This window comes from Papilio machaon, chromosome 9 (genome assembly GCF_912999745.1).
Source record: "Papilio machaon chromosome 9, ilPapMach1.1, whole genome shotgun sequence".
In the NCBI taxonomy this organism is placed as follows: domain Eukaryota; kingdom Metazoa; phylum Arthropoda; class Insecta; order Lepidoptera; family Papilionidae; genus Papilio; species Papilio machaon.
The window spans coordinates 3,628,975-3,641,321 of NC_059994.1; the positions used below are offsets into that span (position 1 = coordinate 3,628,975).

The 12,347-nt window shown below is 33.9% G+C and overlaps 1 protein-coding gene across 1 annotated transcript; it reads right to left on the reverse strand.

Moving 5' to 3' along the window:
* Positions 1–1,952: 1,952 nt before the first annotated feature.
* Positions 1,953–3,562, reverse strand: LOC123721249. Its single transcript, XM_045679417.1, has 2 exons — positions 3,502–3,562; positions 1,953–3,240 (listed from the first exon to the last, which is right to left on the reverse strand). The coding sequence occupies exon 2, from the start codon at positions 3,230–3,232 to the stop codon at positions 2,564–2,566; it is 669 nt and encodes a 222-aa protein (XP_045535373.1). The 5' UTR covers positions 3,233–3,240; positions 3,502–3,562; the 3' UTR covers positions 1,953–2,563.
* Between the last annotated feature and the right edge of the window lie 8,785 nt (positions 3,563–12,347).

A 12,347-nucleotide genomic window follows, 5' to 3' on the forward strand; every position in this document is an offset into this window, starting at 1 on the left:
GCATTTTCAGAACTTCGCAGCAACTTTGTTGCTATAAAAGTTTTATGTATTTGTTAATAAAATTCGGTTCTCACATTCACTTTGTTCTATGTTTTCAGTTGATAAATTTTTGTATCCGTTATACTCGTTAGTTATGAGATGCGAAAGTAATAGATGTTTATGGAGATTACTTTGTAAGTTTAACGCGAGCGAAGATCATAATATTTAATGTCTCAATTATTTATGAAATCAAATGGTTCATATACTGAAATAATTTTACTTCTCATTTTGAAATAAGAATAAAATTATATCTCTTGATGTAGAATTTGTACCATTTTACGATTGTAAATTATTAGGAACTTTGGTTTTGTGTTTTACGACAATTCAACAATGGTAGACGTCAGCAACAACAACATATGGTGCAGGTATGTTTCAGAAGACAGGCGTGAAGTGGAAGTAATTCCGCATTTTGACTGATGAATGTCGTGCCGAAGGCCTAACTTTAGTCCTCTTTCCCTTCTCACCCTTTTCTTATAAGGGGAAGTGTCGATGAAGGGTAGGCAAGTTATCTGCAATTGCGGATGTTTATTGGCAACGGTCGCTTCGCTATTTAGGCGTATTCATTAGGCCGCTTGCTCGTTTGCCACCTTATTGATTTAAAAAAAAAATCAACAAAAATTGTCGAATATTGTCGATAACGATATTTTTTTAAGATATCTAATCGCAATTTTTATTTTAAAATGAATGCAGACTTTCTAAGAATTTCCCAAAAGAAATATTACACAAAAAAGTAAAGCGATCATCTGTATGATAAGGGTTAACAAGAATGAACAACTGTTTTAGGAACGGAGTGTTACAAAAAGGATCAAGCGTTTTTCCCTTGTTTTAAGCTCAAGCGATGTCACTGAGAAATGTTGTTACCACGTGTTTTTGTTACGAAAAAGACAAGTTACAATCTGAACAAATGTAAATTAAAATGTTTGCCTAAAGATTGTGCTTTAATTAACATTCAAATTTTAAGTTAGCAAATTAGATCTTTTTTTCTTTCATTGTGATTTCGCAAACGATGCCAGCTTGTTTAAGAACTAATAATAATTTAAAAAGTATTATAGTAATAACGTTATAACTATAAAATATCGTTCATCTATCTCCGCTGCCAGTCGACGGCTCGTTTTATATGCAAATTGGATGACCCAAAATTTAATGGATCGGATAAAATGTCAAATTCTCTTCACTTTGGCTGCATTTGAATTTTTATTGGAGCCGCCGGCGAACTCCAATCAAAAACATAATGCGGTTTAGATAACAAAATGTTGCACTGAAGTGTTTCCACATTCATCATTTTAAATTACATCTCTGATTTATTTGTGACAAACATTTGATGCTTTTTACAAATGTACATATTATATGTTTATTTACTATACTTTATAGTAATAATAGTGCGGATTTTGTTATTTACTCGAGCATGACAGTTAAACTAATGGGAGAAACGGTTTACCTAATTAAGTACTCCCACAACATAGACACGCGTTTTGGCCAGCCCGTCAGAATATTATGAAAAAAAGAGGTCGTTATAAACACTAGTGCATCAGATCGAGCCAGAGTGAGATAATTACATTCAGAAAATTCTGCAGTTCAATTTTTAGCACGCTCGATAATGTCCAATTGACGTTTTTTCTTACAACTTTGTGACTCTCCCATTTCCATATGAAGCATGAAAATTGTCAGATAATTAGTTTGGAAACTTTTCTGTATGTGATCACTTCACCCTGTCTAAAACTGACGCACTAGAGCATTTTTTTACCCCACACAGCCGATTTATAGAATACTTCGTCCGCTGGGGTATTTCCAAACCGTTACGACTTCCCCTTCAAGGCCCTTCAAGAAAAGAGCATCCAATTCTCTTAAAGGTCAGTATAGTATCTGCGGTTCCCTAGAGTTACGGATATCCATGGACGTCGGATCAATTAACCCTTTCCCCCCGGGGTAGTGTTTTTTAACCAATTTCCGCTTTTGAACTTTATTTTTATAATAAGGTAGGTAACAGGAAACGCACATATTTTTTTTAGATTTTTATTTTACCTAGAAGTACTATTTCCAAGACCTAGACTTTAAAGTACCGACAGGAACTTTGTGTTATCACAATGTTAGAAACTTCGATAGAAATGATAATAGCAATGAGATCCAACCATGATTTATTAATTATTAAATTAAAAGGTATTAATTATCGATGATCACTGTCGCCCCTTTTTTCTATTGCTTCGCACAGTTCCACATGCGTAGGTGTTTTCAGTTTTCAGTTTCTCAAGCAAAGCAACAGACGAGAAAAAATTATCAAAGTAAACTACCTTTCCTTTACCCCAATCTTGTTCTGTTAACTCCAAGACTACTTTCTCTCCCAAGCCATAGCCGGTAAATTTTGAGTTCAGTTCTTCGTCTTTTCTTTGGTAAATTTGAAACTTCTTTATATAACCCCTCTGGTCAGCAAGATACCACAACTTGTACCCCCTTTTTATAGGCTTCATAGGTAGATATTGTTTCAAGACTGACCTACCTTTAAATTTAGCCATTGACTCATCTACACTCAGCTCGCGAGTACCATGATACACTTCTTGAAATTTTTTATTGAGCGAATCAACCATCGGTTGAGATCAGGTGCCGAAGAGTAATGGTCTCTCCACGCCGGACGAGTATTGTAACCCATAAAAAAATTCATACCTATAAATGTTAGAAGTTCCTCCTTTTTCAGGTTCAATACCTTGCCTTTCTGAGTGGCATAATGGTTACTTTGGTATACGATATTGTCAATAATATCTCCAATCAATACTAAAAATATATCAGTTGGTGTTGTACAGTGAGCAAAACAGTCTTCTACAACTTTAGTATCTGCAATGTATTCTGGTAAAATTGTGTCTAGGTTCCTCTTTTTCCATTTACGGTTTGGTTCGTGTAATCGCTGGTTAGTTCGGTGTGAAGACGTATTTGCAGATAGAAGATCAGTCTGAACTTTAGATGTGGATTCCTGATTTATAGGGCACTCCATTACATTTTCATTTGGCGGCGACGACGGCGGAACTTCGGCAAAGATACTGTCTAGAGCTTTTTCGAAAACCTCATCGAAGCCACATGGTGAGGGTACTTGAAGATTTTCAACTTCATCATCGGACACGCCTGCATCAGAATCTTCGTCGCAGTCCGGAAGTTCTTCTAATAACAGAGCTTCAATCAGAGCACTAATGTTTTTAATGTTCATTTCAATGACTAAAACAATAAGAAAATAGATCAAGCAATAATGAAAATATAAAAAACATTCGTTTATGATAAAACAAAATACCACTTCATCGAGTATGTATTTCATAAAATCACATAATTTTTGAGATTACATTCACCTGACGGTACTTGTAAGTCCATGTCAGTTTTTATCAAATATTAAAAAAAAATAACGTATATTTCAGTAGAGCAGTTTTTAGAAATGTAGCCAAAGATATTAAGAACTTAGATTGTAAAAAAAATAGGACTTACCTGTGATATTCTATTTATAAAACAATTCTAATTACACTGCAACGTGAAGTGATGAAATGTTCTACAGGTTGTAACTCGCTCTTCAAATTATTCGGAAACATCACGCGGTAATTCAAATAACGCGTTGTGATTGGCTTACGGAAACGGTACTCTAAAGGATCATCAGTTGAAGTTAACATAAAGTGTTTTCGTACCTACGTTATTAGAGAAAAATGTAGGGGTACTTCTAAGTACCGTCAGACAGGAAAGGGTTAATTTAAGGCGATCCACTGCTCGTTTGCACCTTATTGTAAAAAAATTACTTATATTCAATTAAAGCTTGCTTCCTATCCTACACATTTAATAAACGAAGCAGATGTATTGGAATAAACAATACAATGTTATCTGAACAACACACGCATTTAATTTTAATTACATCCTTTCATTTTAACGACAGCCCAAAATTTTGGTACACGTCGAAGCGATAAGAGGCCGTGAAATATATAATTGTATTAAAGTCGTATTTGCGCTAACAGGCTCGATAAGCTCCGCCTAAACCACTTCCTCCGCGGAACGAGCCAGTTGTTTTTACAGCAAGATTACACTTCGTTTTATTTGTTTTGATTACACTTGTTAAGCGGTTAGGGATTTATTGCGACCATATTGTTCGACGTTAATCGTTAAACCGAGTCTAGTTACGTAACGACGTCGCGGTTCAAAAGAAAAGTTTTAATTGCGAAATTAAAACGCCTCTTTGCTATTAATGCGATGCTTTTTTGGTTTCAATGTTTGCTTTGGACCTTTTTTATTCTGCAATTTCACGCGCTGAGATCCATTTATGTTTATATTTTTATTCTATGGTTACTTTGGTAGTACCGGTAACGTTGTATTATTTGTCAATGTTTTAAAAATATAATAGGAGAAAACTTAACTTTTCTTTGTTTTATATTAGTTATTATAATGTAGAAATTGCGAAGGCATTAGTTTGAGTTGTTGATGCGAAATCAAAAATGTTTTTACTTTAACAAAACAAGCATAACTAGCACAGTCGAAGAAAGTTAATTTAGCCATACTTCTTTATTCTTAGTATATATGTAGATAAATCCTGTACATATAGATTGCGTCAACCTTACACTAAAAATGTCTACGTATATGGTTTTTACAAGTACAAATGTTTGTTTCTCTCTCAAGATATGTAATTTTATTTCCCACACAAAGAAGTTTTACAGTCGATTCCGAAAGTTCAACACAATATGAACCTCGACGACATGACGGCGGCGGTACCCACGACTTTTCTTCCGACACTTACAAGACGTAAATTCAAAGCCTCGTAAAATATGAAAAATATCCGAAGATGTTGCTTGGGCTATAAAACACCGCATCCGACCATCCGAGGGCGGACTTCAAAAATACTATGCACACAATAAAACAACTATACGGTTGGCCGCATCTACAAGCATGCCGTCTGTAAAACTGAAGAACGCTCTTATGATTTTTATGGATAAACCAAATGCGGACATAAAAGATGTTTTCAGCCGAAATTAAGATGTCTGGTATTATGAGTTAACCGCAGTATTTCCTTTATAAAACTGGCAGTTTAGACTCGCGTCTTAGTTAAACATAGTTAAAAAAAAACAGTGGTTAAAGGATACAGGACATCCTTAGAGTCTTTCCTTTATCTAAGCGTATTAGTTATTACTATTGGTGGCTTAGGACGACCGTTGACTATTATTTTTTAAATTTAACAAATATTTAAAGTGATTCGAACTATAGACTTTAATGCTCTTCTATTCTATCTTCAACAAAAAAAAAAAAAAAAGGAACAATAACAGGAATATAGAATTAACAAGACTTCACATATTGACAGTTACTATGTTTAGTTAATATAAAAGTCAGTTTCATACTCGAATAACTTATTCTTAGTTTATTCTATGCAATCTGCTATGCAAATTTAATTGTGCCCAAGGTCCGCGTAAATCTCGGCTCTCTCGCTGCAAACTTAATTACTCGCCCGGCCACTCCGCACGATTAACGAGCCTTGCTTTTATTGTGTCTACATCGACAAAGGAAAGAAAAACAAGGGAAATGATATTACTGGAGGCGCAAACGAACATGTTTTCAACGCTGGATTAGCCTCCACCGCTCACATCAAAGGAATCATGAGATGCATTGTGAATAGGAAAAATTTTAGGCACACGTTCAAAGGACTGTGCGTTGTTTTCGTTTTATTTACAAAGTTCCCTTGCCTCCATATCTCATTAACGCTGAGTACTACGATCCGTCTCTCTTCACACGTCTGGCACGAATCCAAATTCCAAAATGACAGTATTAAGTATGGAAACGCGCAAACTTTTGCCATAACTGAATGATGTGACCCAATCCCGTGATATTTCTGTCCCATGTATGCGCCAACAAATGCGAACTTTCTTGGCCTAATACATGCGTTTATTACCAACAATAACGCGTTCTTATTGATTTATCTTTTAAGTATTACAGTAGAAAGTCAGTGTTACGTTACACTGTAGATACTTGTTAGATAACTTTCAGAATAAAATACCGTCAAAGTTCTAATACATAACATAATCCAAAAGGGTCACTTTCTTACTACGCAATGACCATTGGTATATAGGTAGATATGCTTTGTAATATCTAGGTACAAGTAAACTAGATTTTACTATGTTCACACTTTTACATTCTTACCGATTACATCTGCAACTGATATTATAAATGCGAAAGTTTAGATTAGTTTAGCTTGTTAGAAGGTATCTCCGGGACCGCCCAACGGATCTTGACGAAATTTGGCACAGATGTAGAACATAGTCTGGAAGAACACATAGGCTACTTATTAAGTATTTTTAATTTTTAATTCCGCATTAATTTAAGTCGCTAGTTTCTAGATAAATCACACTTTATTCTTTAGAGTAAAATATTTCTAGAAAGTTCCTGCATAACATTGTATCAGTTTTTTTGTTTACATCTGAACTCGACCGCCGCAGCGTCGCCCGATCTCGGTCTTCGGCCGAATTCGAAAAGCAAAGAAACAAGTTTATTCTATTATCCAGATTGTTCTCGCCTCGAATGCCAAAACGCTACATTGTAGATGCCAACGGGACGTAGCCAACTAACTTTATGATATATATGTGTTTTCTGCAGACAATGCTTTTACGCTAGCATGGTATCTGCGACCAGTTTGAGTTATTGTTTATTTCCTCTGTTATCTAACAGTGTTGCCACTAATTTACGACGTACTTCCTACTCCTGTCTCCCGTAGTAATACACATGTAACGCTTGATATTAATTATCTGTCAAATTATTTAAATTGTCGTTAAATTGTTTTCATCCGAAACACGTAATCGCGTAACTTGAAGACCTATAAAATGAAGTTTAGAATTGTGCAATTTTCTATAGTGATTTCTAAAATTTCGGTATCATTAGTAAAACGGATATTCTTTTGGTTACTATCAACTTAATAAATCAGTACAAGTATTCTTAATACAGCACTTGCCGCGTAACTGGATGTTCATCAACACTTAAACACCCGTGTACACTTTTTTGCACCTAAGTACATGCAGCCGTAAGGCATCGTGATACTCAACTTGTGTTACTAAACTTAAGCGTATTAAACATTACATAATTATTGTTTTATTAAATTTAAAACATCACCATATTTGTAATGATTAATCGGAAGCTTATCTATACTAATATTAATAAGAGAAAAGATGTGTTTGTTTGTTTGCATTGAATAGGCTCCGAAACTACTGAACCGATTTGAAAAACTCTTTCACTGTTGGGAAGCTAAAACTTCGGGTGATATATGCTATGTTTATTAGTAGATTTTTTCAATTCCGCGCAGACTAAGTCGTGGGCCAATAATAATAGCCTCTAATACTTACATTTCTTTATTTTTTGTATTATCTATGTGTCCGTTACGGAAATAGAACTCTTCCAACTTCCTCCATTCCTCTCTTTGTGTTACCGTTCTGGTCCAAGTATGTCCCGCTACTGCCCTTACTTCGTCTACCCATCTTTTTACTGATCTCCCGCGCTTCCTCTTGTCACTTTTATGATACCAGAAGTTAATTGATTTACTCCATTTGTCTGGGCCGCGCATAATGTGTCCGGCCTACCTCCATTTAAATTGTTTTATAATCGTGGTAATGTTTGTTAATCCTGTTATTTTTGTTATAGTTGTATTTTATATTTTATCAATTTTTCTAACATTTAGCATACTTTTCTCTGTCTCTTCAACTGGTAATCTCTTTTAGTGATCTTTTGTCGGAGCCCAAGTCAAACGTAAGTTAGAACAGGAAGCACACAGGCAAGTCGAGGACCAATACTAGTCTTAAATATGTCGAAATAACATTTAAAATTATTTACGTAAAACAAATAGGTCAAAAGCGGAAATCCGAAAATAAGCGAACATTCATGAACTCAATTGCTTTGGTTTGTTTGCATTATTGTCGGATGTGGAAAGATGAGAACGATTGTGTAATTGAAAGCTGTTTGCTACTGGAAGATGTTTTTAAATAAAATCCCATGCTATCTACTCGTATAATATTTTTCTGTACCACAGACTCTAACATAGAAATGCTTATGTACTTTAATAAAATAAACATGTATATTAACTGATGTGTAAACGTTGGTACAATGTTTCGCAACAAAATATAACATACTGTTATGTGTGACGTAATTGCTCCATAATTTACCCATACACCATTAAACAGCGTATATAGTCTTAATAAATTTGAAAGTACAACTACTGGAATATAATTACGTAGAGATATTAAAGGCACCTTACGCTTAGAGCGAGGAAAGCGTTTCATTAAGATTGTACACACTCTCGACTTTATTCACATCGGACGCAGTTAATTTTAATTATAGATCTCTTAATAAGGGAAGCTACACGACACGGTGTCGGCTCATCAGGCCCGATGATGGCATGTATAATTGGTGCAGTAAATTTAAATAACACCGACACCTCACCATCGCAGCTCAGCCTAATTGAGTGAGGGAATCGTAAAAATAATTTTACACGGCTCATTTGTACCGAATGCAGTTTAAATCTTATTCCTTTAACGATCATAGATGTGAGTGGTGTGTTCTCTTTTAAGCGCAGATGCATTTTTTATGTATAGGACTATATAAAATGCTTTACGAATGTAAAAAATTATACTAAGGTCTTAATGATGGGATATTCAAGATCTCATAACACACCGACATCATTTGAAGATGTAAAAAACAATACTTATTTTTTTATTGTTTAAATAAATTATATATACTACTAGCTGTCGCCCGCGACTCCGTCCGCGCGCAGTTAAAAAATGGGGGGGGGGTTATGAAAAATAGATGTTGGCTGATTCTCAGACCTACTAAATATGCTCACAAAATTTCATGAGAATCGGTCAAGCCGTTTCGGAGGAGTACGGGAACGAAAACTGTGACACGAGAATTTTATATATTAGATGAGGTTTATTTTAACAAATCTCCTAATTACTGAAACAATTTTTTTTTGCTGTAAATTAATATTGATAGTCGAAATAATATCTAATTTCTCGTGAACAATGGCGACGATAAGCATTTCTTTTTAATTCTATTAACAATATTCATGATATGAAATTACAAGCACGGACAGTACTTTACTTCGTGAGTAAGAAATGAGACGGCCTTTTATGTAATGGCTAATTTCCCGCGGGGCCTCTCATTTTCTGACTCATTTTTATTCGATCCCGAACAAAGTAACTACATAGAGACTTCGTTTAATTTCTGTCCGCTAATGGAAAGGAAAAATTTATTTAAGATAGCGACCACACTAATATGATTTTATTATTTTATGTAATTTTATACAAATGAATGAGACGAAAGTTGCATTTGATTAGTATAATCAGCCGGTCCAGCGCCTTCACAATTCTAATATAAGTGTATATATGAACATACTAATCTTACTAATATTATAAATGCTAACGTTTAGATGGATGGATGGATTTTTGTTTGAAGGTATCTTCTGAACGTCTCAACGGATCTGGATGAAATTTCGCACAGATGTAAAACATAGTTTGGAAGAACACATAACCTACTTATACGTTTTCTTTTAATTCCGCGCAGAAGGAATCGCGGGCGACAGCTAGTATTATAATAGATTTTAAATGTCAACAATATTGCAAGATAGTAGTAGACACACTTTATGTGCCTCATCTTAATGAGGATCCAGCTACTCTTTATAGCCATTATAAAGATTTAGTTATGAAATTGTTAGTAGATGAAGCATATTACATCCATTTTAGATTTAACAAGACCAATAAAATGCAAAAAAGTCTTCATCAACGATATATTAATATATAATGTATTTGTAATAAACGGGTTATGGCAGCACTTATTTATTTTATGAACGCAAAAGTTACTTTTAACTTTTGACCTTTGATAACATATTAAATTAAATTTTATTAAGCGTTAATATAAAAGCCACTGCGTGTATATTTCGATCATTTAATAATATTCGTCATATAATATGTAGAATTAAAAAAAAAACATATAGAATCTTAACGGGAACAGGAATTAAGTTAGTGATATTGATACAAAATTAAACTTATCAAATTAGTGAAAAAATTAAAATTAGTAAGAAAACCAAGATAAAAAGCCAATGGTAAAAGTGAAATAAATAATCATATTATATTCAGTTACGAATATAATCGTAAACAATTAGCAATAAGTCTTATGTTTCTACAAAATGACAATTTGTGTTTAGACAATAGAGCATACTTTTGATATGTAACATAACTTATTTCTAAAGAACAGTTCGTAGTAATAAATGTAACTTATTTAAAGAGAAAATTAAAATATTAGATTAAATATAATACATAAAAACTAAAATATATCATTAAAAGGTGTCCCTTTAGGCAAGGTTCCGAAGATATTGGCAGCGTTCCCCCTTTGAATGGCTTATTTCTATTCACTTTGGCTAGTATATTTTACCACTAGGAAAATATGTGAACCATTGTAATCTTGACAGCATAATATTTTGACCAATAAAAGAGCGGCAGCTGCATAGTTTAATGTTGCCATTTCTATAAAAAATATCACGCACGATGTCATGACATGTAAGTTAATTTATTATTGCGTTTGGATGTATCAATTTAAATAGTAAGGAACTCAGGTCATAAGTTGGAAATCAATAGCTTGCAGTGGTAACATGGACAGCTTTCGGCGGAAGTTAGGAAATTTTTGCTTACTGGTAACCCTTAAAAAAGGTCCGAAGGTCATTGTCCAAAAGCTATCATAAGATCACTGTGGGAATATTCTCACTAAATATGTAACAACGAACTCTTATTTTAAGGTGAAAGTTAAAAGTTACAAGGGTCCGTAACATTGCACTGAGATTTATAACCACAAAACGAGAAGAAAACAATAATGTGTTGTTTTGAAAAACGAGCGACGGGCTACGTTTTTGCCCCCTCTAAGGAAATGGAACGATTTTTCACTGCTAGGAAACTCGGTGAACAGGCTTCCTAATAAATTGTGAGTGGGATTAGGGCCATTCTTTAGAGAATTTAAATATTCACCCGGATACGTTAAGCTTAAGGCACTTGCACACTACCCAAATTGAAAGTGTCCCTTTAATATACATAATATACTGTTAAAAATTTGCTACTTCTCTCTAAGATAAACTAAAATATTGACTCGAAATGTGTTTTCCTACTTCTACTCGATTTTCACAGGGTTAGACACATTACACCTTTTTTATTAAAAGCTTTAAAAATGGAAGTCATTAAAGCCCTTGTTACAAAAAAAAAAAAAATAAGACGGACGAAAATAAAACAATGCCTAAAAACATTCATATCTGTCTCGTTGACATTATGATATCATTGATATAAATTAGGAAATAATCGCTTCACTGTTCTCGTAAGACCAATTAAAGAAACAACGACTGTCGCTAGGGCTAGGGGAGTCGCATGTGGCCACCGGATGACATCAATGAAAGTTCTCAGAGATAACACGTTGACCCCGTAATATAGGAGTATAGGAGTATTGTTTTGAGACTCGATACTCGTATCAAGTTATACTGTGTATCATAAGGCTGTTAATATATTAATACTCTGTTAAGAATCTAAATTAATGTTTGAATCCAAAATCGAAATGTTTTTTACCATAGACATACTGCACATTTCTTGGTAAACTCGTAAATTACTAAAAAAAACCCGGATAATACTTTCTATAATTTAATTTTACGATATCACTTTTATTATCACATAATTTTCACAAAATAAAACAGAAAAAGTCAAATATAATTTCGTCTTTGGAATGAAATGACATAAATGTATAATACATTCTTAAAATAATGTTTCTTTCGATCCCATCTTAAATGTTATCCAACCTGTAAATAATCAATCTTCAATTAAATGTATTCGTAATGTAAACACTACTAAAAACACCATTCGACACTTCAAAAGTTGACAGATGAATTTTATAGAATAGTAAATCAATCAGTACCATAGACATTTATAGATCTATTTAATCTGTTGCAACATTTTCCTTTTAGTTTTTAATTTGAACACCGGCGCTAGTGTGCACGTTTGTCACGACAGCTCATTAGCAACAGCAACTTGTTCGTATGTAGACGACACCTACGCTGTACACTTCAGACACGCTTCGCTCAATCAGTCCACGGCTTTCTTTTTTAATTAAGCATTGCACTGTTGTCGTGCGGTATTCGAGTCACTAAATGAAGCGACGTATTCCAACTGATTGGTTATTTCCTTTGTTTTATTGAGACAAGTTGTAATCAATGTAAATTAGTACTAACATTTAATAAAACTGTATTGCTACTGGCAGCGAATGTCATATTACTTATATTTTAAAGTCAACTCAGATAA